The sequence below is a fragment of the Apaloderma vittatum genome, unplaced genomic scaffold (assembly GCF_000703405.1).
Source record: "Apaloderma vittatum isolate BGI_N311 unplaced genomic scaffold, ASM70340v1 scaffold9277, whole genome shotgun sequence".
NCBI lineage: Eukaryota > Metazoa > Chordata > Aves > Trogoniformes > Trogonidae > Apaloderma > Apaloderma vittatum.
Window position 1 is genome coordinate 2,724 of NW_009726661.1, and position 27,085 is coordinate 29,808.

General features: G+C 37.0%; 1 protein-coding gene across 1 annotated transcript; it reads left to right on the plus strand.

Annotated features, from left to right (window-relative positions):
* Window positions 1–203: 203 nt before the first annotated feature.
* Window positions 204–24,594, plus strand: LOC104269722 (low-density lipoprotein receptor-related protein 1B-like). The gene is made up of 9 exons (XM_009873366.1): window positions 204–275; window positions 1,210–1,258; window positions 1,317–1,491; window positions 2,889–2,993; window positions 14,876–14,952; window positions 16,903–16,993; window positions 19,124–19,268; window positions 20,327–20,425; window positions 23,934–24,594. Exons 1-9 carry the CDS (start codon window positions 204–206, stop codon window positions 24,072–24,074), a joined length of 954 nt encoding a protein of 317 aa, XP_009871668.1. The 3' UTR covers window positions 24,075–24,594.
* Window positions 24,595–27,085: the final 2,491 nt, after the last annotated feature.

Sequence of the window (27,085 nt, forward strand, 5' to 3'; positions counted from 1 at the left end):
ATAATCAAAGAAATCACTCCAGAGTTCTGCTTTGTCCTTTAGCAGAATTCTTCCAGCGTGGCCAGTACCAGCCATGCTGAGATGGGGAAAAGCTGAGCCTGGAGACACATAAGCAAAACGTGTTTCCTGCTTTTAGATATCCAACCCGAATGCACTTGGTAAAATACATCAGTTTTAGTAGTCTCCAGTCTTCTGCTTACGACATGGCCCCAGCGAAGCAGCAGCTTGAGAGCTTACACTGCCAGACTCAAGGGCGAGGTTGCCATTTGGCCAAGGTTCGTTCTCTAGCCAACAGCTGGATGATGCCCTACTTGTGACAGCTCCCGACTAACCCTTAGCCACGTCCTGGGCTTCAAAGGGCTCAAATTCGGAAAGATGATACTTTATTAATAAGGATGAGGTTAACTCTAAGCTAATACAGATGTGTAGATCAGAATTGATATATCTGATACATCTATTGCTTCATCTGCCTGTCAGAAAACAACAAAAGCACAACACAACAAGTTAACTACACAAACTGGAAAAAGTATTAGAAACAGAGACAAATAGACACTTTGGGTGATGTGGCTCCATTATGGAGCTTAAATGATGACTGAAAAAAAAAAAGAAAAGTCACTACCACATAAGATACTAGTATACTGTAGCTCTGGAAGATTGCTCAGTTAGGCAGTGGGGGGGCAGTTTAGTTCTGTTTGTGGGGGTTTTTTAAGAGGACAAGGAGAAAAATGGGAGTTACTGGCACTTCTAAAGAGTTAAAGAATCCACTACTTGAAATCTCATTCCTTCTGGTATTTAAGCAGTTAAATAAGATAATGGTGTCTTACACAGTCTAAAAAGATAAGCACATATGTAGTTTTTTGTAGTAGTTATGGATTATGTCTTTATATATTATTATTAGAACTTCATGAAATTTTAATATGCAGATAAATGGAAATAAAACTTAATTATTTCAAAATACTGTTTCCTTTTCAGTTTAGTATAATGCTGTTAATGGTTATGTGAATGCATCAGAAGATTTTTATTCAGCCAATATCCAATTAAATACATTAACATTGCTCTGCTTTTCTCATCATTGGTCTTTATATTATGTGTGATGATGCCATAAATGGAAAAAAAAATTCTTATGAGTTTATCCTTCTGTTTCACTTCTCAAGACTACATCTTTAATATACTATATGTCTGTTTATGGGGTATTCGTGGTTCTTGTAGTTGCCAGTGATCCACCCGCTTCATATAGCACCTTTTAAATCACAGAAAAGTAAGCTATTATTTTTTCTGTAATGTCTTTAAGTAATTAGCTTTCATGTTGCTTGCAGATGTTTGCCACCATTATTGTGTGAATTCTGAGTCGTGTACTATTTCTGATGATGGAAGTGTAGAATGTGTCTGTCCAGTACGATTTGAAGGTCCAAAATGTGAAGTGGACAAATGTATCAGATGTCACGGGGGACACTGCATAATAAACAAGGACAGTAATGACATAGTATGCAAGTAAGTATTTGTAGCGGGGATGACTGTGTTCAAAATCATATATTTAACAGCGATTATATTGCATTATCCTTTACATCTCTTATACAGTGGTTAGCCCCTGAATGAGTCACATTATAACTGTTCATTTGTGTGGCTCCTGCTCACACCAAACCACACAAAAAGGCTCCTGCCTTTTTAAACAAACTTTTGGAGCACTCCTCTCTAGGGCAAGCATAATATAGCAGGAGACTGAATGGAACATTTAATAAAGTTAACAGTCAAATTTTACCACACTGTTGAAATTTGTTCATTCTGCAGTATCTGTGACAGTGATAGCGTCATGTTGTATACTAATAAAAGTATATGAGGTAAAATGTCCTGTTGTATTGCTGAGTGATTATTTTGTACAATAACGGTTTATTTTCATAAAAGGAAAGATTATAAAAATACTTTGTGTAATAAGCGTTCTGCCTATGCTAGCTTTTCAAGGTGAAAAGCCGTAGTTCTTGTAATCAATTTGGGGAGAAATCTGATGAAGTTCAATAAGGGCAAGTGTAGAGTTTTGCACTTGGAAAAGAATAACCCCATGTGCCAGTATAGGTTGGGGACCGACCTGCTGGAGAGCAGCGTAGGGGAAAGGGACCTGGGGGTGCTGGTGGGCAGCAGGATGGCCATGAGCCAGCAATGTGCCCTCGTGGCCAAGAAGGCCAATGGCATCCTGGGGTGTGTTAGGAGGGGAGTAGTTGGTATGTCACAAGAGGTCCTCCTGCCCCGCTGCTCTGCCCTGGTGAGGCCACATCTGGAATGTTGTGTCCAGTTCTGGGCCCCTCGGCTCAAGAGAGACAGGGAACTGCTGGAGAGAGTCTGGCTCAGCCACAGAGATGATGAAGGGAGTGGAACATCTCCCTGGTGAGGAGAGGCTGTAGGAGCTGAGTCTCTAGCTTGTAGAAGAGGAGGCTGAGGGGTGACCTCATAAATGTTTATAAATACATCAAGGGGGAGTGTCAGGAGGACGGAGCCAGGCTCTTTTCGGTAGTGTCCAATGACAGGACAAGGGTCAGTGGGTACAAGCTGGACCACAGGAGGTTTCACAAAAATATTCGGAAAAACTTTTTTCCTGTGAGGGTGCCGGAGCCCTGGCACAGGGTGCCCAGGGAGTTTGTGGACTCTCCTTCTTCAGAGACATTCAAAACCCACCTGGACGTGTTCCTGTGTGACCTACTGTAGGCGATCCTGCTCTGGCAGGGGGCTGGACTAGATGATATTTTGAGGTCCCTCCAACCCCTAACGTTCTGTGATTCAGTAAATCTTACACATATCATAAAATCACTGCTTTAGTAAATAGCTAGTTACAAGGGAATTCACTAGATTTAATAAAGTACTGATTGCTCTTTGTTTGGTTCTTTTAACTGTGACAGTTGCACTAACGGAAAGATCGCCTCTACCTGTCAGTTATGTGATGGCTACTGTTACAATGGTGGCACATGTCAGCTGGACCCAGAGACAAATATACCTGTCTGTCTGTGAGTATCTTGCATTGGTAGATCATCAAAATATGTGTTCCCCAGCAAATTATAAAATTATTCTGCATTTGTCTGTATTGTTCATCTCTCTAGAATGCATAATAGTTGCAGTCGTAACTTCGAGTGCTTTTTCTAGCTACTTCACTAACCCAATAATTTGTCTACCTTTTTGCTATACGTGTATTGAAAGATGTAACTAAGGTATATATTGTGAATGCATATAGATACAAAAAGAGATCTTCTGAGATTTCTAAGAAGTTGGGGCCAGATCTAAAGCCTGGTTAGGCATTTGTCCTGAAATGGAATCCCGAGGTACAGGATGGTTGCCTGCCCTGCTTCTCAGTGTGACTTAATTCTTTTTGCCTAGGAAGATGGTCAGAAGTGGGGGCCGTACACTCCCCGTGAAGTCTACAGAATAGGAAGAATAAAGTCAGTGTTTATTTCCTTTTTGGGTCTGAGGATGTGCTCATGTCTCTCTTGCTTCTGCCCTAACCCTCACACTGCCCGCAGTAGCTTGGCTGTTCTCTGGTGAGATTGTGCTCTCTCTCCTGCACCGTGATTGAGAGAATAATTCAGGATGCTTTTCTTAAGCTCAGATATCAAGTACCAAAGGAAACGTGATTCTGTGGTCTAGACAGTGAAGTACTGTCTTAAGAGGTAGAAAACCCTACATTCTAGTTCTTTCTTGAGAGCTATGGTGTATCTTCTTTTTCAGTTGCTAAATATAAAATTCAGAAATAGTCGCTGTAGCAAGAAATTAATTTCTTTCCTGCTCTCAGTTACACTGAGCTACCTAGTCATACTCCTTGTTATCTTTCTTTAATTTGCCTAATAAATTATCTGACCTTTTCTGCACTGCTGAAAAAACTCCATTGTGGAATAGTCTTCCACTTCTGTAGGGGGCCAGTTAGCTCAGTCAGTTGAGCGTGGCGCTAACAACGCCAAGGTCACGGGTTTGATTGCTTGGTCCCCGTGTATTGCCTGATCTAGTCGAGAGGTGGCATCCCTGGCCACAGGGAGGCTGGATTAAAATGATCTCTAAGGTCCCTTCCAGCCTAGGCCATTCTATGATTCAGAGAACAACCTGGGGTCAGAGCATCCTCTAGGAACACGTGAGTTGTTGGAAGAGAGAAGTGGACTCAACTGTCTCATTTCTGTGGTGACATATCTAAGTTGTTGCCCAAAGGGATTTGGCATCACAACTTCGTAAATACAGATACAGCCATCCCTTCATTTTGTTGATGTATATGAGGTAGGTGATCTTAAAAGAGAGTGCCTTTTGTATTCAGACTCCCAAGGATGTTACGTGCCTGGATTTTGTAGTTCTATAGTAAGAGACAGACCAACTGTTCCTCCCTGTGAGAGCTCAAAGAAGTTGTCAGTAGGTGTTTGTGGATGTGGGGTTAGAGACCATGGAATGCAATTCTGCATGGCAATCCTTATTCCTCTGAAAATGCTTTAAGTACCTTTAAGTACCTATGTATCTTTTTCATTATTGTTTTGATCCAGCCCTTTTTACCTGTTAATTGTATCTCCTTAAATGGTTTTAGCTGACGACTAGAGAGACTAATAAATCTCAGCAAAAAGAGAGTATCACCGTATGTATGTAAGGCCCAAAGATGATGATTAAGTCTGCTGATTCATTTGCTTAAACACCTAGGATGGTTATTTTGGAAGCTTGTGATTCTTTCTTCTTCTTTTTGTTCCTTTCAAAACTGGCTTATTCCTTTTCAAATTCATTTGGAACACCATAGCATCTCAAGGAAAATAAAAGGTTTCCTACCTTAATTTGTGTATGGATTTACAATGCATAAATGCTGCAGCATGTGCCAACGTTGTTAGCAATGCTAAGAAAAGTCATGACCATTTTTAAGGGCATTGCAGTCTGGATTAATCAATACAAATGTATAGTACACTTGACAGTAATACTTTGTTAAAAGTGCTAGATTCCTGAACCTGTCAGTCAGGGTGGGCCCGTTGTTTTAAGGGTGGTTGATCAACAACTTCTCAGTGTAGTCAGATAGGACCTTCCGCAAAAAACAGAGTATTAATTTTGTTATCTATGGATGTGTGCCTGTGTACGTGTGCGTGTCTTGCCATCGTTATATATAATGCCTTTTAAATCTGTTCAGCAAAAGGTAGAATATTTATGTAGGTCTATTTTACTGAAATTCTGCAGATGCTCTGTGGGGTTTAAAAGTCAGCGCTGTGACCAGAAAGTGAACCCTTGTGATTACTACTGTCAGAATGAGGGAATTTGCACTTTAACTGCGTTTAATGAACCGAGATGCAAGTAGGTTTAACCTTCCACTTAATGCTGCACATTCTGTGACATCATTTCAGGCCACAGTTCATTGGTTCAAGTCATGCACATTCACATACATTTCACAATATATACTTAATCTGGGGGCTCATTTCTATAATACACACTTACCCTTTGATAGTTGCACTGATGAGTATATTTAAACATACTTTTGGAGTATCTATATTGTTGGAAGAAGAAATAAAACCTTTATTTTTAATAAGTGAATTGAAAATACTGAAAATGCTACTTGGCATTTATTGTTCATATCTTGAGATGTTTTACCAATCCTACACAGCATAAACTTTATAAACAGTGACAATCCACGTGTTCTGTAGTCCAAAACTGACTGCCTATTTCTTATCTGTACTGGGAAGGAAACAGAAGAGCTATTTAGGTATCACTTCACAGTTAAAATTGTGTTAAGTCTTGTTAGCTTTATAGAAGTAATGTAAAATAGAAACTATTAAAACTATGTGAGCTACATCAGAACTTTCACTTCTATAATTATTAAAAAATGTATAAAATGTAAAATGTAAAAATGTATATTTGTATGCTGTATTTCTCTGAAGGATTTTAAGTCTATTTCTTAAAGAGAATATTTTAAACCTTATCAAGGAAAGAAACAACCTTTTTTTTTGAAAATGCTATAAGGCAGACACACATAGAGACATGAAATACCAGTCAGGTGGATGTAGCTTTACTCAACAGTTGTGATGCAAAAGTCAGAATTAAAATCACAAGCCAAAGACCTAGACTTGGGATAAAATCTGAAACTCCGACAGCTTTAATCTTATCGAAATGCATGGTTTATGAAAACACTAAATCCTATGGGGATGTACTGTGGTTGTCTGGTGGGTAGCAGCAACAGTGACTGGGTATGGTGAATAATCAGGAAGGGACGAAGTAATCCTGTGCTTCATGGGAATCATTGTGTCAGGGAACAGGAGTCTCAAAGCTTTCCTCTGTAAGTTCTGCTCCATTGTCAGGGAAAAATGGTTTATCCCTCCAACCTGCATGTCTGGCCACGCTGTGGGTGGTGTCTGTCTCTGGTCTCTGAGAGACACTTATCTAAGGGCTGGCATTTTTCTGAACCAATTCATGGGTGGGTGATTCTTAGGAGAAAGAGGAACGGACTGAGTTTATTGTCGTTCAGTAAGAACTTCTCTCTCTCACATACAGCTAGACCAGTTGAGAATACAAGCTTTGTATGGACTCAAGCCCTTATTGTCATTCATTAAAGACAACAGAGATTAGATTTATCTATTCTAAAGGGCAATCCTAAAGCTGTAATTATACAGGGAAGCTATAAGAACATATTCTCCTTTTACCAGTCTATACTATTAGGATACATTTTTATTTTATCTTCCTATCTCAGGTTTTTTTAAACCTGAATGCAGTAATTATTAGGTGCACACTGCAAATAGAAATTGTGCTTTTCATCTAACCAATGAATTAAAGCCTCACTGTGACTGCATATAAGCCACCAAAAAATGAAGGTTTTGTGAAGTTGCTCTCCAGTTTCAATGAATGCTCTGTCAGATTCTAAAAGATACAGAATATATTATGATATCTCTTTGGATAGATGGTCCTATGGAATCTAGATTATTAATTCTTAGTATTCTTTTTAGGAATATAAAGGACATTCTTTCCCCCTGCCATTATTGTCCTCCTTGCTCAGTTGGAAGAAAAGGTTGCAAGGAAAAGTTGCAAGAGAAGGTTTCAAGAAAATTTAATATCAGAATGTTAAAATTTGAGATACTGACCTTTTCTGAAAAATGTACTACTGAAAATGTCTTTTAAATAATTCTTATCTTACATATAGTTTCTATCTTTTTAGTATCCACATACTAAGTTTTTTAGCAATATCTTTAGTACTACTCACTGATGGTTTGCTGGGTGTCTGATGTGTATAACATTGGAAGCGTACGAGTTATGTCTCAATTGCTCCAATAGCTTTGTAAATCCATTGAAAGCAGAGTGAATGGGAAATCACATTCAGATGGCAAATGATCAGAAATTGCTTTTTCTATTTATTTCACAAACTATCAGTACCATCTGTTCTGTTAGTCTGTCTTTTGGTGTAATAATTACCTTTATTTGCTTCTCTGTTTCCTTCTCGCTAATTACCTAACTGCATATACATTTTATGCAAGAGAAACAAGGTTTAAGAAGAGATTATATGTTATTACTTGTTAAAAAAACCCCAAACTTTCAACTACTCAGAATCATTGTTGGTTGTTACATAGGTAGTGCCATATAAATTTCTTTAGTACAGAATAATATACTCTCTCTCACCTTTGTTTCTTTTATTCCTTCACCGCAACTATAGGTCACTATAATTCCATCGGGTTTTATGCAGTATTATTATGATTATTTGCATCTGTACATAGATGCAGTTTCTGTGATGTTGATGTTTATTACTATTACTATTATTTTTATTATTTTTATTATTTTATAACTGCAAATAAATATGATCAAATCATAAACCCTCTACACTAGGCATTATAGAAATATTATGACGGATAGTTTCTACGTTTGCAGTCAAAACTGGTAGAAGATATAAATTATATTGATTCTTAGCTAAAGCCAACTAAATTTAAAGAGAGTTTTTCAGTGCTCTAATGAGCTATTGAGCAGTGCTACATGACTGTGTCTGAGGACTTCAAGGCGAAGCAAGATTATATTATCCTGGCTAATTAAGAGAATACTAATTTATTCCTTCATACGTTACCTTCTGCATAGAGGTGTGTGCGGTTCTGTGTACCTGTGGTTCAAAGCATCTGTTTCCTAGGTGTCATCAGGAACAGAGACACAAACTCAGAGGACAATGTACAGCTAATGTACAATTAGTTGCCTGTGGCTAGATGTGTCGAATGTTCAGAGGGCTTCAGGTTGTGTGTGTTGGATTTCTACATTAGAATGAATGTAATTTCTTGTATAACGAAGAATAAATTATCCTGGATGGTTTAATTGCTTCCAGTAAGCAGATGTGTGACTTTGAGAGCCACTTAGATAGAGAAATCAGGGGTCTTTCAGATTAATTAAAAGGCACATCATATGCAGGAGGTTGAAAGAAAGCATAACTTTGATATCAAAAGTGAAGGGTGGAGAAAGAATAAAATACTTCATTTCTAGACTGAGAATTTTGACAAAGCAATAGGTTAAAGACAATTGGGAACAGATGTGAAATTTCTTAAAACTGGTAACAAGAAGCTTGAACTAGGAAGAGGAAATGTGGATAAATTGGACAAAAATAATTCCTACAAGAGTAAAATGAAGTACCATGTCCTTGCCAGCTTTATTCCTAGTGGAATGGAGGGAGACTCTGTGGTTGTGGGTACGTATGTGTGTGTGCATGTCTGCATGTGTTTCTGTCATGGAAATCAGAAAGAAATGAGTGCATCCCTCTTGGTGGAGGAACTTCCCTCCAGCTGCCATTCCTGTGATGCTATACCTTCCTCATGACATTGCTTTCAGGTTGAAAAAATCTTTAAATTTTGTATGTAAGCGCAGGGATGACTTGTGCGAATGCTCTAAGTAAACATAAGTTTCTAAGTAAATGTAAGACCTGAAACCCTGTTCAAAAAAGGATTAAGACACATCCACAGTCTAGTTGTGGACAAGAAAGAGTCTTACTATGCAATCCCCTGCCTGGCACTTTCTAAAGGTCGGGTAGAAAAAGCCTCTGCAGGGTAGAACAATTGCAGCGTTGCAAAGGCTGCCTGAGAGTAGAAGGCAACTGTAGCCGCGGCAGGCAGGGCAGGTCAGAGAATAGAAAATTTTATCAAGTATCTTGCAATAAATATTTTGCATATGATTTCCTGGGGTGTATTTAATGAGCTCCCCAATTACAACAGGAATTTCACAGTATTACAGTAGTTCTTTGAGAGCCAGCTAAAAGCGCCTTTGTTATAAATGTCTTGAAGGAGAACATAATCAGCAGGTTATAACTTTACATTTTAGAAGACCTTTTATTCAGTTTGTGTCACAAACTAGTATTAGTTCAAGGATTAAATGCAAACAGATACTTGAAGAGTGGTTGTCAAAGGAAGAAATAAGACCTTGGAAAAGAGGAGTATGTATATTTTTCATTGAATATTTATTAGCAAGGCTGTAATTGTGGATATCTTTTGTCTGTGAGCTTGACATTGTTTGAGTAAAACTTGCATAGCATCTGTTTACTGTGTCTCTGTGAGAAGGAGGGAAAAACATAGTCGTAGTGTCATACACCTACTGATGCAGTCATTTCTCATTTTTTTTTTTTTAACAGTTTCAACCTCTCCCTTTTGCTTTGTTGCTCAGTGTAATTTCAGCTACAATGGTAGTCATCTAGCCATGCTTAATTTTTCTACATTTACTGTATGTTAATACTTGTATAGAATATGTACTGCTCACGGATTGCTAATAATGTGGTGTTTAATGACCCTTAGTCACTTCTTTTTCTTACCTTGGGGTGTTCGAGGCGAAGTTGCATCTGAAGGCTTGTGTCTTTACAGTGAATGCTATGAAGCAAAAGTGAATGATGATTTGTGTATAGTATTGTCATGCATGAATTAAAAGTCACGTTTGAAGTCACTTTTTTATTTTCATGTATGTTGTTCCTAAATTTAAGATTCTTTGGGTTCCTCGAGAGTAATTTTCTGTTGTTTTGCCTGCTTTTTGGATTATGCCATTTTTCTATTCTTAATTTATTGGATTACAAGGTAATCTGGATTTCATTTTCAAGTTGTGTTACAGAGTTTCTATCACTTAGATTCTACATCAGATTCCTTCACTTTGTGTTCCCTAGAAAGAACCGAAGTGATGCTCATGAGACAAAAATACTAAAATGTATCCTGTTCATGTATAATTATGGGAAAATTACAATTTGAAAATATTTAAAACCTACAATATAGGAGAAGGTACAAAATGTGCTAGTTTTCAAAGCTAAGGTGGACTTTTGGGTTTTTGTTGTTATGCAAATTTTTTGTATCCATGAGAGTTTATCTGTGGATATAATTCTATAATATCAGCTCCCTGTATGAAGAATGCAGAACTGCAAAAGTATTACTAAATTTATTATGAGCAATAGTTGAGTGATTTAGTGCAAGGATTTTGCCATCCTGTGTCACCCTATGGAGTTTAGCAGGGGAAAAAGGGATTTTGATTTTTATCTTTCAATGCAATTTAATACAGATAGTAAATAACTATAATCCAGATGTTCTGTTCACTCAACTTACAAATAGTTTTAATATTACTGATAAGAAATGTTCCAGTGAAACTGTAATGTAAGTGTTCTTAAAATAGTGAGGCTGGATACTTCCATTACACTCTTTTTACTGTACATCACTAACTATGTTGTGACTAAAAGGAATAGTGAAGTTAGAAAATTACTTTCTGTAATGAAGAAATATAATTTATACATAAGAAACACTTTCAATTCCTCTTCCACTCTATTTTGCAATGTCTGTTTCACAAATTCTGTTATACTTCTAGACTAATCTTTCCGTGCAGCTTTCTATCATGTTTCTTTATACACACTGGTATATTGAGTTGAAAAGCAGTTGTCTACAAAAGCACTTTTAACTGCTATATTGTATATTATATGACAATGCCTGTGGCACAGGAAAAGGGAAAAAAGAGGAAAAAAAAGAAAAAAAATTTGCACACTGCCATCAAATTGCCCCTTTTACTAGTTTTTTTTCTATTTGTTTAGAGATTTTATAGTTCCTTTTGGTCAAGTGCCCATGTAATTGAGTTTAGCATGTTTCAGTGCACTGACCTGTGCAGGCTATACTAAAATAGAGAGAGGCATTTTCTCTCATGAATAGTTTCTGTAACAATAGCATAATCAATCTCTGAAGTGTCAATATCTTAATTTGAAATACTCCTCATTGTAAGTTAGACACCATCACAATTTCAGTTTAAAATTTTTTTTAAAAAATCTTTCTTCTGTAAGACTATTTCCTCGGAATAAATAATAATTCTGTATCTCAGGTTATGTTTCCCAAGTAGTAATCTCTTTCTAAATGTAGAACCACACGTAGAACAAAGAACTGTAGCACGGTTTTATTAATGACCTTGACAGCAAGCAATGTACAACCTTTATTTATTATATTCGCTTTCAGTTTTTACATTGAAATTCTCAATGATATTGTTGCTCTTTGATCTGGTCTCTGGTTCTGTTGGGAGCTGGAGGTTTGAACCTGGAGATGTTCGCTTGCATCACCCAGCTGCCTCCAGCCTTCCCTTCACTGTCAAGCTCCTCATCTGTCCCCATCTCTATTTATTTATGTGTAGCTCAGATTAGGCATTATCCCTGTCACTTCTTCACAATTCTTGGTAATATGAATGCCTTCAATGAAACCAGTGGTTTTCTGTAGTTCTGCTTCGTTAATGCCTTTTTGTTTGCCAGTACTGCACATGTCCTGCCTCTGACCATTTGACTGTTGGCAATGCCGCAGAACAAAAACTCCCAATACCAAGTGATGTGGAATGGTACAAATTACTGTGCATCATATTGAACCAGAAGTCAGTTCTAATATAATAATAATATCCTAATATCCAAAAATATTACTCTTAACAATTTCTGTCTACACGATCTGAAGACAATTGAAGCTGGTTAAGACCTGCTCATATCCTATGTTCCTCCATGAACAGCTGTCCATGTCCCAACCGCATAATTATTCATGTGCCTGTTCAAGGCTAATTTTCTGTGTCAAATTCCCTTTCAGGCAAGATACGTTTCCTCTGAGCTTTATTTCTTTTTCTATTCTGTCTGCCTAAGACAAGTGTTTAATAGTTGACTGGACCATAAAAGGGCAATAATTTTACTTGTAAGTGTAGAAGGGCATGACTGCCATCCTTTTGGTTTCAGTCGCAGTGAAGTTTACTGGAGACGGCAAACACGGGGAAAAAATGAAAATGAAGTGACAACTTGCTGTTGTGGTTTTGAGACATTTATCAAGTGCCTCAGAATTGTTTCAGTGTTGCTGGCTTGTACAATTAAAATTCCAAGATAAGGACTGCTAATAATTATTACCTTACTTTGTTTACTACATATATAGCTGTAGGATTTCTTTCTTCACCAGCTGTTATGGTGTCATATCTGCTGGAAGATTTTGAAGAGCATAATTGTACATTATGCAGAATTTTCTCATGAGTCTACACTTACATGCTTCACAGTGATTCTTTTGCCAAACTCCCTATCTTATCTTCTTGAAACTCTTTTAAGACAGACTTATAGTAATGATTGTCCTATACAGCAGAAGCATTTGAAACCTTAAATACAAGGATTTAGGTACAAAGTTATGTACAACTCTCACAGAAATCTTTCTGTTTCAGTAATGTAGTAATAAATGAAAAATGCCTCTCATAACAAGCTTTAACCATATGAGCTGAATCTCCAACAGCAGTGATGCAAAACTTCCAGTAAGAAATGTAAAGACTCTATTTCATGACTGTCACATGTCAACAGTTTGCATTGCAGTAGAATATTCTAAGTATAAAGGTTTATGGTATTTCTATACAAGAGTGGAGATAGATGCTTATTCTGCAGCTGTATGTTGAATATTGATCATTTGAAAAAAAAGAAGTTCCTTGAGTAGTATCTTAGTAAGGTAGACTGTCAGTGTAATCATTTCCATTTAGTATAACTGCTAAAAAAAAGATCTGTAAAATAATGGAACAGATGCATCTTTTAAAAGATTAAGATCATGAGTCCTGCGTGACTTAGAATGTGCTAAAGTGATGGTAAGCAGGAGGAGAAATGTCAGTTGGATTCAGTTTTAAAATATATTATTATGAACTCTAAGGTTTGTAATTAATTAGTAATTGAAGGTTTTCTTCACAGTGAGGAAATTTAAGTGTGTACTTACCATGTTTGTTTTAGTGAACAAACTTAAGTCAATAAATATGAAGAACATCTGAATTGCAACACAATTTATCCATTGTGTGAAAAATTTGAATCAACTAGCAACTAATATAAATGTTTTTAAAGACCATCTCTGCCTTACCTCTGTAGAGTTCAAGTAAAGCACCTTCGTAACTTGCCCTACCAAAAATTAAGTTTGTTCCCCCCAAAGAAATTCAAACTCAATATTAAACGCACTGAAGAGATTAATCTGAATGTTGCACTGTGCTGGATTATGCTTAAGAGCAAAGAGAGAAAGTAGCCATTCTTCCGCAGTGATCTACAAAGACAGAAGAGAGTCAAAAACATCACCAGCAGAGCTGACTAGGACTCTCCTCTAAGAATTCTGTAGATTTGGTCTGGAATATTTTGTACCTTTCCAAACCTTTTTGTCTAACAGAGCAATGTCAGTCCTTAAGCTTGTCCACTAAACTCTGCAATTGAAATTGTTAGAAAATCATCAGTTATCAGCAGTTCTTAGAATTTTGTGCAAGGTAATGGTCTATTGCATTTTCCTAAAGATAACCCATGTTAAAATTCATAAACAATTCAAAAACACTTAGAAAAAATATGGTTCATTGCACGATATGCAACAGAAGCAGATGAGAAGTGACTCCTTCCTGCTGTTTCCACAAGGAGAGTTTCAGGTTCTGTAGTAAACTTAATCATACTTACAGCAGGATGAATAAGCAATTGAATTTCATTCAGGTATTTGTTTCTGTTTATGGTGGATTTGCTGAGTCTGCATCCATGGACTCCTTGGGTTTGCTTGTATGCAGAGAGACCATTCTGAATCCCAATTGAAGAAATATTTGCATATTGATATTCACACAGGGAATCACAGCAGAATAACTGCGTGCTCAGCCAGGCACCTGGCTCATGAAGCATATATTCTGAATGTAAGTAGAATATGGGGCCCTCTGAAGCCAGTAGATGCATCTGTACTTTCAGGACAGCTCTTTATGCTATATTTCTGCAAATACATATCTAGGTATACAGTTCAAAAAATTTTTTTTAAAAAGCCATTAAATTGTAGGTTTTTCAGGAAAACATTTAAATCTGAAAGCAAAGAAAGGGGAAAATTCAGTTAATTTGTGAATATTAGTCAAAGTTAGGTGTCACTTATTAAAGTACATTGTTACAACCAGGTCTGTAAGAACTATTCTGCAGTAAACTGCATTATCCGGAGCAAGGCGGGGCAGCAGAACTGAGAGAGGAGCCAGCTGGGATGGACAGTGGGGGTTACTGGGTGTATGTAGTGGTTTATGTCCAGTCAGATGCGTTTTGTGCCATATGGACACGGTTACTTGAGCTTCTAGATCCAACATGACCCTAAAACAATGTGGTGCAAATAAAGTGCCCCAGCAAATAAGCTGCAGCTCAGATTGTTCCTTCATTATTGCATTGTAGGTGGTAGTTGATTTAATATACTGTTTGTTATTCAAGAATTTTAGGAAAGGACTCTGGAATGCAGGTTGCAGTGATAATAGCAGGAACTGAAGACTCGAAGCTGTAGTTTTATGGCAGAGTACTGCTGACTTCTTCCATGAAGCTTATTGTTTATTTGGTAGAATCACTGTTGTCATTTGTGTAGCTCTCGAGAAGTTGCTGGTGGTCTCTTTTGATAGGTTAGCGTGTTAATAGCTGACATCTATTAACTTTACCATCTTAATTGGATCCTTTCAGATGTTCAGCCAACTGGTCAGGCACGCAGTGTGAAAGGCCCGCGCCCAAAAGCAGCAAGTCTGACAACATCAGTACAAGTAAGTACTTCAAAAAATTGCTATCACTTGTCAGTTTTATCTCAGTTTATAGTTTTTAAGCTGGAGATATTTTGGAATGGAAGTTTGTCATGAAACGTACTCGTTGCCTGCGTTTAAACAAATGGAGATCTCTCTCAGCTCTTTGATTGACATTCAGTGTCTCATAAGGTGGTTTGGGTGCAAGCCATGTGCTCTACACTCACTGCTTCTGGGGCTAGCCTGCGCTTTTCTAGAAGAAAGTGTACCAAGTGGCCAGTGCTTGGTGCTATTGCTGCTCGGCAGAGACCTAGTACAAGACCTCTGACCATTTAAATCCTACTGAAGGCATCAAAAATAGAGCTGTAAGTAGTTCATAACTTTTGCACTGGCTGTCCGCAGAGGGTTTGAATTTTAGCCACTGTGAAAATCACTGTGAAAGTAAGAATAGCTTCCTTCATATATTTTAAAGTATATCTGTAAGCATAAAAGGACAGCATTGGCAGCTTAAACTGGACAAGGTTCCCTGCAGTGCACTGAGTATGCTGATAGTACCCTCCTGTATGCCTCTTGGTCACATTTAACCCAATTAGAGCAGGAAAATCACGATTCAGGTCAGCTTGATGCTTAGATGAAGTCTTCCTAGCGATCCAGACAACCTAGAGCAGTATTTCATGTTTTGGAAATACCTGCTACAATTTGGGAAATGGGTGTTCATCCCGTGCCTGCTCCTAGAACCCAGGCTGCCTGGGGGGCTGGTTGTGAGGGCTTTTTTCTTGAATGTTGATCTGCCAAGACGAAATGAAACTTTTAAATAGTACTGGTGTAATAGCCTTTACATGCTGAATCTTCTAAAGCCGAAGTGAACTCGCGATGCTTTTTATTCAGTTGTGCTTCATTTTGGGCCACTGACGACCTGACTTGGCTTTCAGTAAACCTTCAGACAACATTCAAGGCATCTTTTTCAATTCCTTATTTATTAATTTAGAGCAGAGACTGCCAACAGCGTAGTTTTTTTAAAAAAATCAATAAATGTAACCAATGCAACAACCAGCAATATTTTTGGTTTCCACCAGTTAAGGATTGTGGTATTTAAGGAAACGCACCTACCGCAACATGAGCTTTGTACTGGAGTCCTGTAATTTATAAGGGCCTGTGTTTTATAACACAGAATTATTTGTTGCATGTATTTATTGTCAGATACTTACATTAAAGCTGAGAAATTCTTAGAAGTGTACAATTGCTAACCTTATTTTTGCAGGTAGTCTAATTTCAGTGAAGTTATCTGCCAAAATAATATTAAGCCCCATTTCTTCTCCTCTGTTCCCTCCTCCCCTTTAACATCACTGTCTGATCTGTGCGCTGTTTTTCTGCTACATTAAGCATTATTGTATCCTCCTTGATTGCCTGTAATCAACATAACAAAATTATTGGCTCTCAAGTACAATGCAGTAAAACGCAGGAATACACCAACCATCTAGAAATGAATACTGCTTCCTATTTAACATTTTCGCACAAATAAAATTAATAAATGTAATAATGGAATTCTTTAATCAGAGCCTCGCCTCCTGAATATTTTAAATTAATCATTGCGTGACTTAACTGAGCTACTGAAGATGATGATGGCAGTTAGTCAGTGGCTGTGCCCCTCCAAGTCATTCAGCAGTTCAACACATCCCTCCATACGATATCATTGCAAATAAGAGCAGAGAATTAGTCCAGAGTATATTGGTAATCCAGAAAGAGGAAGCTCCTGACTTTTTGGTAAAAGTACTTATGTGTACACTGTTATCTGTAATGATACTTCTAAATGATCAACATTAAACTCTTAAATCAGTGAAGCTCTTCACGTGGCATTACATATGTTCTTGAGGGAAATTATTCTTTTAAAATTAGCTTAACTGTTTTATAGCTGTGAAGAAATTTTTACGTGTACCTGTGAGTATTCAATGAGATTTCCTTTTCCTATTTTAGGAAGCATTGCAATCATTGTTCCTCTTGTTTTATTGGTGACTTTGATCACGACTTTGGTAATTGGACTATTTCTTTGCAAAAGGAAACGAAGGTAAATAATTTTATATTGATGTATGAAGTAAAAAGTAAAGCTTTAAAGTGCCATTTGTTTGAAATAAAAGAACACTTTATATCAAATAGATGTTAAAAAGGCCAGTAAAAATCCCTAAAAAACCAACCACAAAGCTTCTTTTGGGCTGCACTGAATTAGGATTTAGTTCTTGCTGGAACAATCATGTCTGTTATTTATGCTTATACATGTAGTTCTTTTCTTACCTAGTTGGCTCAATCTTGCCAAGGCTGTCTAAGTGTTAATATTTTTATCTAGAGATTTAATGAACTTTGTGAACTGAAGCAAAATATTTCATCGGAACCATGTAATTAATATTGTTCATATCCCTAAATAATTTCAGATAGACCCTGTGCAGAATTCCCAGTTTCTGGTTACAGTTCCCTTCAACTGTTTTACTTTGATTAGTTTAATTTTATATGCTATAGTGAAGACATAAACAATATTCAAAGTATCTGCTGTAGAATCCCAAGCCTTGTTGTCACTATTGTGTTTCTTCAGTATCTTGCATAGGAAGCCAGATTCCAGCATGAGCAGTGAATCTGCTTTTCTCTTGAATCCAGCTGCCTTAGAGCTCATAATGAACCTGGAGTGCAGTAGACATTCTGGCTTTGGCCACCGTTTCAAAGGCCATGTCCTTCTCCTGGGGCTCGTTACCCCACCTTTGAAGCCAAGATAATGTCTTCTTTTGTAACATCCCTTAGAAATATGTGATGAATCTGCCATTCTTGCAAACGTGACTGTCTATGAGACTATTTCAGTCGTCTGGACTAAAAGAATCCTAAGTTACTATCATCTAGCATCATACGTAGTATCTCCCCTGCAGGCTCTAGTGCTAACTGGTAAGCAAGAATCTTTAGATCTTTTCTGAATTGTCAAAAAAATAAAAACATTCCCTGACCATGCCGTTAGTAAAGCTGACCCTGGCAGTCTCCATGGATGTAATTATGTGCTGCTTTGCCTAAAAAGATGCTGGTCTGTAAATTGTTTAAGTTATTGAGAATAGCATGTTAAATAATCGATTGTATCTCTATTAGAGATGTGGAACTAATCTCACAGAATCACAGAATGCCAGGGGTTGGAAGGGACCTCGAAAGATCATCTAGTCCAACCTTCCTGCCAGAGCAGGATCAATAAAGAACTTTTTTTTTTTCCCTAAAATTATGCTTGAAAATGTATTTTGTCTCTTCAAATGCTGTCAAGTATTAAACTAGGTGTAAGATGTTCAACACTACAGATAAGTGCTCATTTTAGGAGATATTTTTTTCTGTGCCATTTCTGAAAAATACAGCTCCTTTAATTTATTGCATTTCAGACACTGACTGCATCTTTCTCGAATAAACAAAAGGACTTGACTGTTATCATCCTGATTGTGACCTCCTTATTATTCCCTTGTAATTTTTAGAGAACATATTGCTTTGGGAACAATTACCCTCTTGAGGTTATTTCAGTTGCTCAGACTAAAATCACCTCCTGAGCTAAAAGAAATTAATTCAGCAACTAAAACAAGTCAACTCAATCACTTATCTTTACTGATATCTAATTCAAGGTTAAAAATAAGACTCTATCTTTTATTGAAGTCTGAAAAAAAAGTCAAATTGGACTTCAGCTTTCCAGTAACCACTGGCAGGGAGTACAAACTGGAGCTACAAGAAATACATATGTTTTTAATGCATTGTAATGATGCAATTTGCTTGTCCTCCGAATACAACTGACTTTGGGCAACTGATTTCAAATGGAAGTGAAAGGAATGAGCAAGAGAACATGACTCGTGTTCGCTCTGTCTTCATTACTGCAGGGAATCTGAAACGAATTTGCAAGGATTTCTTTGAGAAGTGAAGGAAATCCAGAAATAAGAGGAGGAAGTCAGGGTTGTAGACAGCAAGTGAGCTCTGCGTACCACTACAGACAAACTGAGAAAAACAATCAAAAGCTACTCCCACGTTATGCGAGACCTACACGTAGATTGAGATCTGCGTTGTCTGAAAAAACAGAAGGATTTTCTGATTGCCTCTGCAGGCAGAAATAAAACTTGTACTATTTTAGAATAAAGCATCCAAGAAATTACTTGAAAAGACACAGGCTTTTTTGTATGTCTTTTATTCATTATAGAACAAAAACTATCAGAAGACAACCCATTATAAATGGAGGAATCAATGTGGAAATTGGCAATCCATCATATAACATGTATGAGGTGGGCCATGATCACAGTGAAGGTGGTCTTTTAGCCTCAGATTTTACTGTAAATCCAGAAAAGGTAAGTATTTTCTTTCTAGTGGCAAATCTGCTACTTACTTTGTGTCTTACACAGTTTTTGACTTTAAATGTAGTTAATAGAAACATAAGCCAATGATATCTAGATTTAGTTATTGAGTATAAAGGCGAGTTAGATTTCATTAGAATAAATGTCATATATATATTAACAGATTTCATTAGAATAAATGTCATGTGTATGTTAACAGCTGTTTTGCAGTCTGATGCTTGCTAATGGACTCCTTTTCCAGTGCTGCATTTTACCAAATGCTGCATTAAAACTAAACTACAGAATGATTTTTTTATCTTAGATGCATCTGACTTAAGTTGCCAAATATCAACCTGTCCTTTTAGTCTAGCTGCAAATGCTGAATGGAAATATATTATTGTACAGTCTGTCATCTGAAGCGTGAAAGAGTTTGTGCATACGTATGAGACTAACATTTTATATATGAAAACTTGAAAAGGCATAAAGAATTCAGAGTCCTGGCTGCACAGATAGATTAAATGTTTACACAAAGCTAGTAAGTATTATCATTTTCTCGTACAAGATGCTGTCACTTCTGCAGCACCACTCTTCAATGATTGAACTCCCCAAGTGATGTGACATGAGATGAACGGGGTAAGGCGGCGATATCTTTCCTAGAGCTCTGTAATCAGACATCCGCCAAAGGGCAGCCATCATTCTGTGGCATTTCTGACAAAGCAATAACTGGATTACTGTTAGCTCTAGGAATGTCATCGCTGAATCACACGGTCAGTGTGCTGAATGCACGAAGTGAGCTGAAAATGGAGTTGCTCACTGGAGGAAGAGTAACTGAGCCAATGCTTATTGTGAAGTCTGACTCTAATCCTTAATGGAAAATAATTTTAAAATTCTGAATTTTATTCTCTTATTGAATGCAAGAATTTTTCACACTGAAGGATACCTGTAAGTAGATTATTTTAAGTTGTAGATCACTCTATTGTTTTTAGTCGGTACACTGTTTATTTAACAGTGTTGATAAACACACATGAAAAATGCTCTATCGGCACAGAAACTAAATTTTTCTGTTTATACAGGCCAGATACATAGGGGGAGGGCCTACTGCATTCAAGCTTCCCCACACAGCTCCATCAATCTACCTAAACTCTGACTTGAAAGGACCACTATCAGCAGGGGTGAGAAATGATGATTCAAATCCATTTCATTCCACCACAGCCCCTTTCCAAAGAAAGCTTGTCTGTCATTTTTGAATAGAGGGATTTTCTATTTGTTTTTATTTTTTTTTCTTTTAATGGAAAGAGGAATGGAAGTAAAAAAATGCATTTCCTGTCTGAAATAAAGAGTTCCTCTCATCATACAAAATTTCATCTGTTCCCATCATTGTAACATGATCTAAAACTGCAAATGTGTCTTTGCAGAGGAATGCAAGACCAGTAGGCAATGTGATGTTTTTCTGTAGCATTGTATAGGTTTAGCATAGCATTCACAGCCACCTATCTTGATATATTTACAATTTAGATGTAATTACTGGCATTTAGTGAAGTTTATCAAACTGAAAAAAGTTCCTAAATAAATAAGTAGTGCTTTTATTTTATAGGAATTTGATACACATTAAAGTTAACCATTTCCTGTAATATTTCCAACTCATTTTTTTGATTCAGCTTTCAGTCAAATTTTATCTTCCAAATTTTGTCTTCCAAATTTTATCTTCCAAACCACCAGATTTTGACTGCAATTTAGCATGATGTTATTAAAAAGGGACATCAATATGGCATTCATTTTCATGTGCCTCGGTATATATATATTCATCTTTCGTGCCATTTGCATTCTTGCATGATTGTAATATGTTGTATTTGGACGTTTAACAATTTGTATAGGGTAGGATATTTTTGATAGAGCACAAAACCATGGATGATGAAAACTGGAATATATGCTCTTTTCTAATATTAATGCTTTCTGTTATTCGAGACACTCCAGTTACTTACAGTACTGTGTTATCAGTACTCAGACAAAGAGGTATTATGAGACAGAGCCTACTATTATATATAATTTTAATAACTCCATAAGATACTCTATAGGTGCCAAGTGTCTCTGTTCTGTTATGGTTATCATCCTTAATATTGATTGCCAGTGAAATAAAAAGTCTTGTCGATTGAAATAAAACTAAATTTCTACTTTCCTAAATTTCCGATCATAATCATTAAAACAGATATAAAGATCTTGATTTAAAGCCTTGAAAGGCTTGAGAGGTGGGCCCATGCAAATCTTATGAAGTTTAACAAGGCCAAGTGCAAGGTCCTGCACCTGGATTAGGACAATCTCAACCACAAATACAGGCTGGGTGATGAGAGGATTGAGAGGAGCCCTGCAGAGAAGGACTTTAGGCACATTCATAGAATCATAGAATGGCCTAGGCTGGAAGGGACCTTAGAGATCATTTTAATCCAGCCTCCCTGTTGCCAGGCTCCCCACCTGTTGACTAGATCAGGCAACACATGGGGACGGAACAGGAATCGAACCCGCAACCTTGGCGTTGTTAGCACCACGCTCAACTGACTGAGCTAACTGACACCCCACATTGGTGGATGAAAAACTGAACATGAGCCAGCAATGTGCCCTGACAGCCCAGAGAGCCATTCGCACCCTAGACTGCTTAAAAAGAATCATGACCAACAGGCTGAGCAAGAGGATTCTCCCTCTATACTCTGCTCTGGTGAGACCCCACCTGGAGTACTGCATTCGACTCTGGGGCTGCCAACATAAAAAGGACATGGACCTGTGGGAGTGAGTCCAGAGAAGGCCAGAATCATGATCAGGAGGCTGGAATACCTACTCTGTGAAGGACAGGCTGGCAGAGTTGGGGCTGTTCAGCCTGGAGAAAAGAAGACTGGGGAAATCTTACAGTGGCCTCCCAGTGCCTGAAGGGGGCTGCAGGAGAGCCGGTGAGGGACTCTTTACCAGGGAGCGTAGTGATAGGATAAGGGGTAGTGGTTTCAAACGGAGATAGATTTAGATTACACATTAGAGTGGTGAGACGCTCGTGCAGGTTGTCCAGAGAAGCTGTGGCAGCCCCCACCCTGGCAGTGTCCAAGGCCAAGTTGGACGGGGCTTTGTGCAACCTGGTCTGGTGGGAGGTGTCCCTGCCCATGGCAGGGGGGTGGAACTAAGCGATCATTAAGGTCCCTTCCAACCCAAACCATTCTAAGATCATATGGTCCTCTAATTTAGTGGGGAACTGAGAGTTTAACTGAGAGTTTGCTTTTTATAAAAGCAGTTAATTTATAATTACTACAGCAGTTGATTGCATATTTATATTCCATTAATATAGAAGATTAGTTTCTTCTTTCTTTCTTTCTTTCTTCATTTTTTTTTTTAATGAATGTGACTCACATTTTTTCTGCCTCCATTCCAGGAAAGTGTGAAACACCAGGCAATCAGTTTGTCACCTCTAATAGATGGAAAAGGCAGCTTTTAACTGTGTAGATGTCCTAGGTAGGCAGCCTAAGGAATATCTGAATCCTGGGCTCAGAAATGGTGTTGATCAGAAGGGAAAGAAAGAACTTAGATTCTGGATATCTGTCATCCTTGTTACCCAGGGTGTACTCAGGATATTTGCAAGTCAAGAAAACCTACCCACTTCTGGCTTGGGTAATTTAAAGTTCAGCCAAACAAATTATGTATTTTATAGCTTACTGGTGTTCCACTCAGTACTTGTGTAAGCCAAGCTGTGCTCTTTCATGAATTCCAAGAAAGAGGAAAGTTTTGACCACAAGTTACCTTTCCAGTTATTATAGGTAAATGCTGAACATCTAGTTGGAGAGCGGAGGTTTTCTACGGGTCGATAAAGGTCCAAAGCATTGAAGGAATTAGTGGAGATGTTTACATGACAGTACTTCCTTCTTAGCATGAGTTATAGGAGAATGATATTTCCTCTGTGGTATATGTCCTCCTGTGCTGTGAGGAGATTTCTCATATTCTGAAGGGCTTTGGAGAACTAGAAATGGACTTGTCCTATGCTGAAATACCACTCATTTCAGTAGATTATTATCATTACAGTCCAAACTATCAAAATTGTTGAGAAAATACTTCTTAATCTGTAACTACTATGATATATTAACAGTTATGCTGGTTTATTATTAAAGTTTAATTTACCTTACGAAAGTATTGAATTTTTGGTCAAATCATGTTGTATATTTGGGCCACAGAATTCGAAAACATGGTCAGCTATTGATGGGATGCTGATGTCTTAGAACAGGTAATATATGGAAACTGTTGGCTGCAGTTTTCTGTTAAACTTGTCACATGGTCTCACAGTGCACCTTCTCTATAAACTTCCTCATATCTATTCTGAAATCTTCCAGTGTAATAAGGTGGACAAGTCAACTTCAGAGACATTTTTCAAGGTTTTTGTTCTAATTTTTGTCATTGTTTTTATGGTTTTAATGTCATCATATGCTGCATGTCATGTCATCATTTATTTCCAGAGCATGTCTCACCATGAATTTAATGTTGAACTAAATAATTAACTCATTATCAGGTTTGCAGAAGTCCAGGTATCTATTAAATATGTCCAATTATATTTTATGTGTACTTGTTCTTGCTTTAACAAAACCATTTCCATTTCCATAAACGTTCATTTTGGTTTAATCCAACCAATCTAATGTATGCTCAATTTCTCTGCAGCCAACAAATTACGCCAATCCAGTGTATGCAAAGTTATACATGGATGGACAAAACTGTCGAAACTCCTTAGCAAGTGTTGATGAAAGAAGAGAACTCCTTCCAAAGAAAATAGATATTGGGATAAGGGAGACTGTGGCATAATCTGCTGTTACCTTTTATACTCTGTATAAATGTATAAAATATAAGGATTACTTTTCTATGTACCAACAGTATTATAATTGTTTTGGCATCAGCATTACCTCTGTTTTTTGTTTGGTTGATTGTTTTCTGGGTTTTTCTTTTGCTGATGACTTTTGACTGACCATTTGTAAGGTATTTTTATGAAAAAGAAACTGCACTACAGTACAATTTACAACAATGCTGCTGAAATAACACACCTTTAAATTTGTTAAAATTGCAAACAACATATTTGTTTGTAGCGTGAAAATGAGCAATCTATTTTCTATGAACTTTTTTGGTTCTACTTAATCGATGAAGATGGTATCTGCACTTTTTCATTATGTAGTCTGGAAGCTGTAGTACAGTGTGTAATTTTGTTTATTTTAAATGGTGAAAGAATGATTGAATGGTCTGCTCTCTTCTTTGTGCCCATTAGAATTTCTCTTCAGATCCTGATAAAGCTAGATAACTTTTCACAAACCAACATAACTTGCTTTTAAATTAGCTTTAGGTTGCCAAGAAGTAAACGAGACTATAGAAATGAAACATCTAATGATCTGCATGAACACAATGATTATGTTTCAGAAATTCAGTGACTGTACATGATATACTAAACATATATACCATGTAAACAATCTTTGTATTTATTAAAACCTTATAGAACATAGTAATGATATATCTTGGAAGCTGAAACCTTACTTGCTGCGGGACAAACCATATGAACTCCAACAGTCCTGTAGGACAGTAGCCACCCTAGAGCACAAGAGGGCATTGCCTACACATGCATTATATGTTTATTCACTTAATCACATGCATTACTTTTGGATTAATAATTCCTCAACACACACCAGGCAGCAGGGATAAAACCAACCCCCAACCATTAAGCACACACAGATGATGACAGCGTTCAATTTTGACAATCACCAAAAAGTCATAGCTGTTTAGAGAAATTAAAGCATACAAAACATGGCCCTTTCTTTAAATGAAGATAAACTGTGATATCGGGGAGGTAGAACATAACCAGATTGCATGTCAGAGAAACCTTACCTAAGCCCGAGTTTCAATAGCCTGGGTTAAATTTCAAAATCCGTTATTGATGGTTAAAAGCATCAGTATCATTTTCCAGCACTTGCTCTGACCTGATCTGCTTTCTGTTGTTGCTAAGAGGAAAAAAAATCAGACTCACCTTTTTTAATTTTGATGGAAATAAAGAATACAATTTCTTTCAGGTTTGAACTGAATCGAAATATTTTATACATAACTTTAAAGGCACAAAAGACTTATTCACACATATATTGTGGAGGACTCTTCCTTCCTCTGCTAGACATGACTGACTTTTAGCTATCATAATATATTAACCTAACAGATTAAATATGTTTGTGGTTGCTCTTTATTCCCTTTGTACAAACATTACAAAAATAACTGCTGTTTTATAAAAGATTTTTGTTGTACTATTGTGCATGCATACTACCTATTTCTAAACTTTGCCATATTGGGGCCTTTATAAAACTCCTGATTTATGTAATACTAGTGCAATTTTGCTTGAACAATGTTATGCATATCATAAACTTTTTCAGGTTCTTGTTTAAGTACATTTTTTTAAATTGAACAGTATTTTTCATTTTGGTTATAATAGTCATTTTGCCTATGTTTCTACAATGAAGTGTTAAATACTTTATAAAAAAAATTGTTGACTGATTTATTTAAATGAAAATCTACATACTTAATTCAGTGTGTTGACTAATTTTTAAATTTAGCTTACAAAAACTAAAGCAGAGCAAACTGAAGGGGAGGAACATTAGTTTGTACAAATGGCTAAATTCCTTTTCTTAATGGCAATTTTTGCTTTTTATACCACTTCTATTTGACTGGTTTTGCAGCTCTGCATGTGTTTGGATAACCTAGGTGTATGGCTGTATATTATGTCAATAGAATTCTAAGATTATTTTATTTCTATAAAAATACTATATTAAATAGTTTCATACCAGTCAGCTATGATTCCACAGGTTCTACGTTTATTCTGCCGATATCATCAGGGAAGGATTTGGCCCTCAGTTTTTGCATAGTTACAGTTATGAGGTGTGAGTTGCTGGTCTTTTCAGAAATATTACTGTTTATTTTCTGGCAGAGAATCTCGTATCATTAATACTTAGGTAGATCTAAATATTAACTAGTGGGTATACAAGCAACATGAGTTTGAAATCATGAACTCTTATGCAGATCTGATGAAATTTATTTATTGCAATGTCTCATGTTTCCTTTCAGTGAGGCAGTCTTGTTTACTTAACACTTACTTAAGCATAAATAAAAAACATGTAACTATTTTCTTAGAAATACACAGTTGATGTCAGATTAGATATTGGAGGCTAGATCAGAATCTGGGTTTAAGCTTACAGGCAGAATTTTGATGGAAATACTGATCTCAGACACCGCCTTGCCTTAAAGATCTTTAAATTACACATTGGTGTAATAATACCTAGTGGATTTTTTGTTTGATTTTACTTTACTGAAGTTCTCCATAGGAACTGTTCCTCACAATCCTTGAACAGCCCCAGAATCTCCAGGCTCTGTAGCTGTGCAGAACACACAAGGAGCTGGAGGGTGAAAAAGTGAGAACTTAATCAACAACCTGCTTGTGCATCCTCCTAAGTTCAGTAAAATTATTTTGGGCAGGAAATTCTATTAGCTTTTGCAAGGAATAACAAAAAATTGTAACTGTCTACCTTTCCACAGCCTTCTTGCTACTATTAATGCCGCAGCTTAGAAGAAAATTTTGGATAAATGTGCCTATATCACTGATTAAAACATCTGTCTCTTCAGGATACAGTTACAAGGCTTTTTGTGGTTGTTTTCCTGAAGATACTAATGACATTTTATGTGAAATGCTGGTACTATACTATTTTGCTGAATTCATCAGGGTAAAATTTTTCTTCCACAGTACTAATAATTTTTCTTAGCAATGGGAAACCATTTGTGGGTTCCATAAATATCAG

What these genes read in the sequence shown, in the direction of transcription:
- LOC104269722 (XM_009873366.1), top strand. Translation starts at nt 204, where the DNA reads ATGGCCCCAGCGAAGCAGCAGCTTGAGAGCTTACACTGCCAGACTCAA. An exon ending in ACCTTTTAAATCACAGAAAA is followed by an intron (nt 1,259 to 1,316) that starts GTAAGCTATTAT and finishes TGTTGCTTGCAG; the next exon opens with ATGTTTGCCACCATTATTGT. An exon ending in AGTAATGACATAGTATGCAA is followed by an intron (nt 1,492 to 2,888) that starts GTAAGTATTTGT and finishes TAACTGTGACAG; the next exon opens with TTGCACTAACGGAAAGATCG.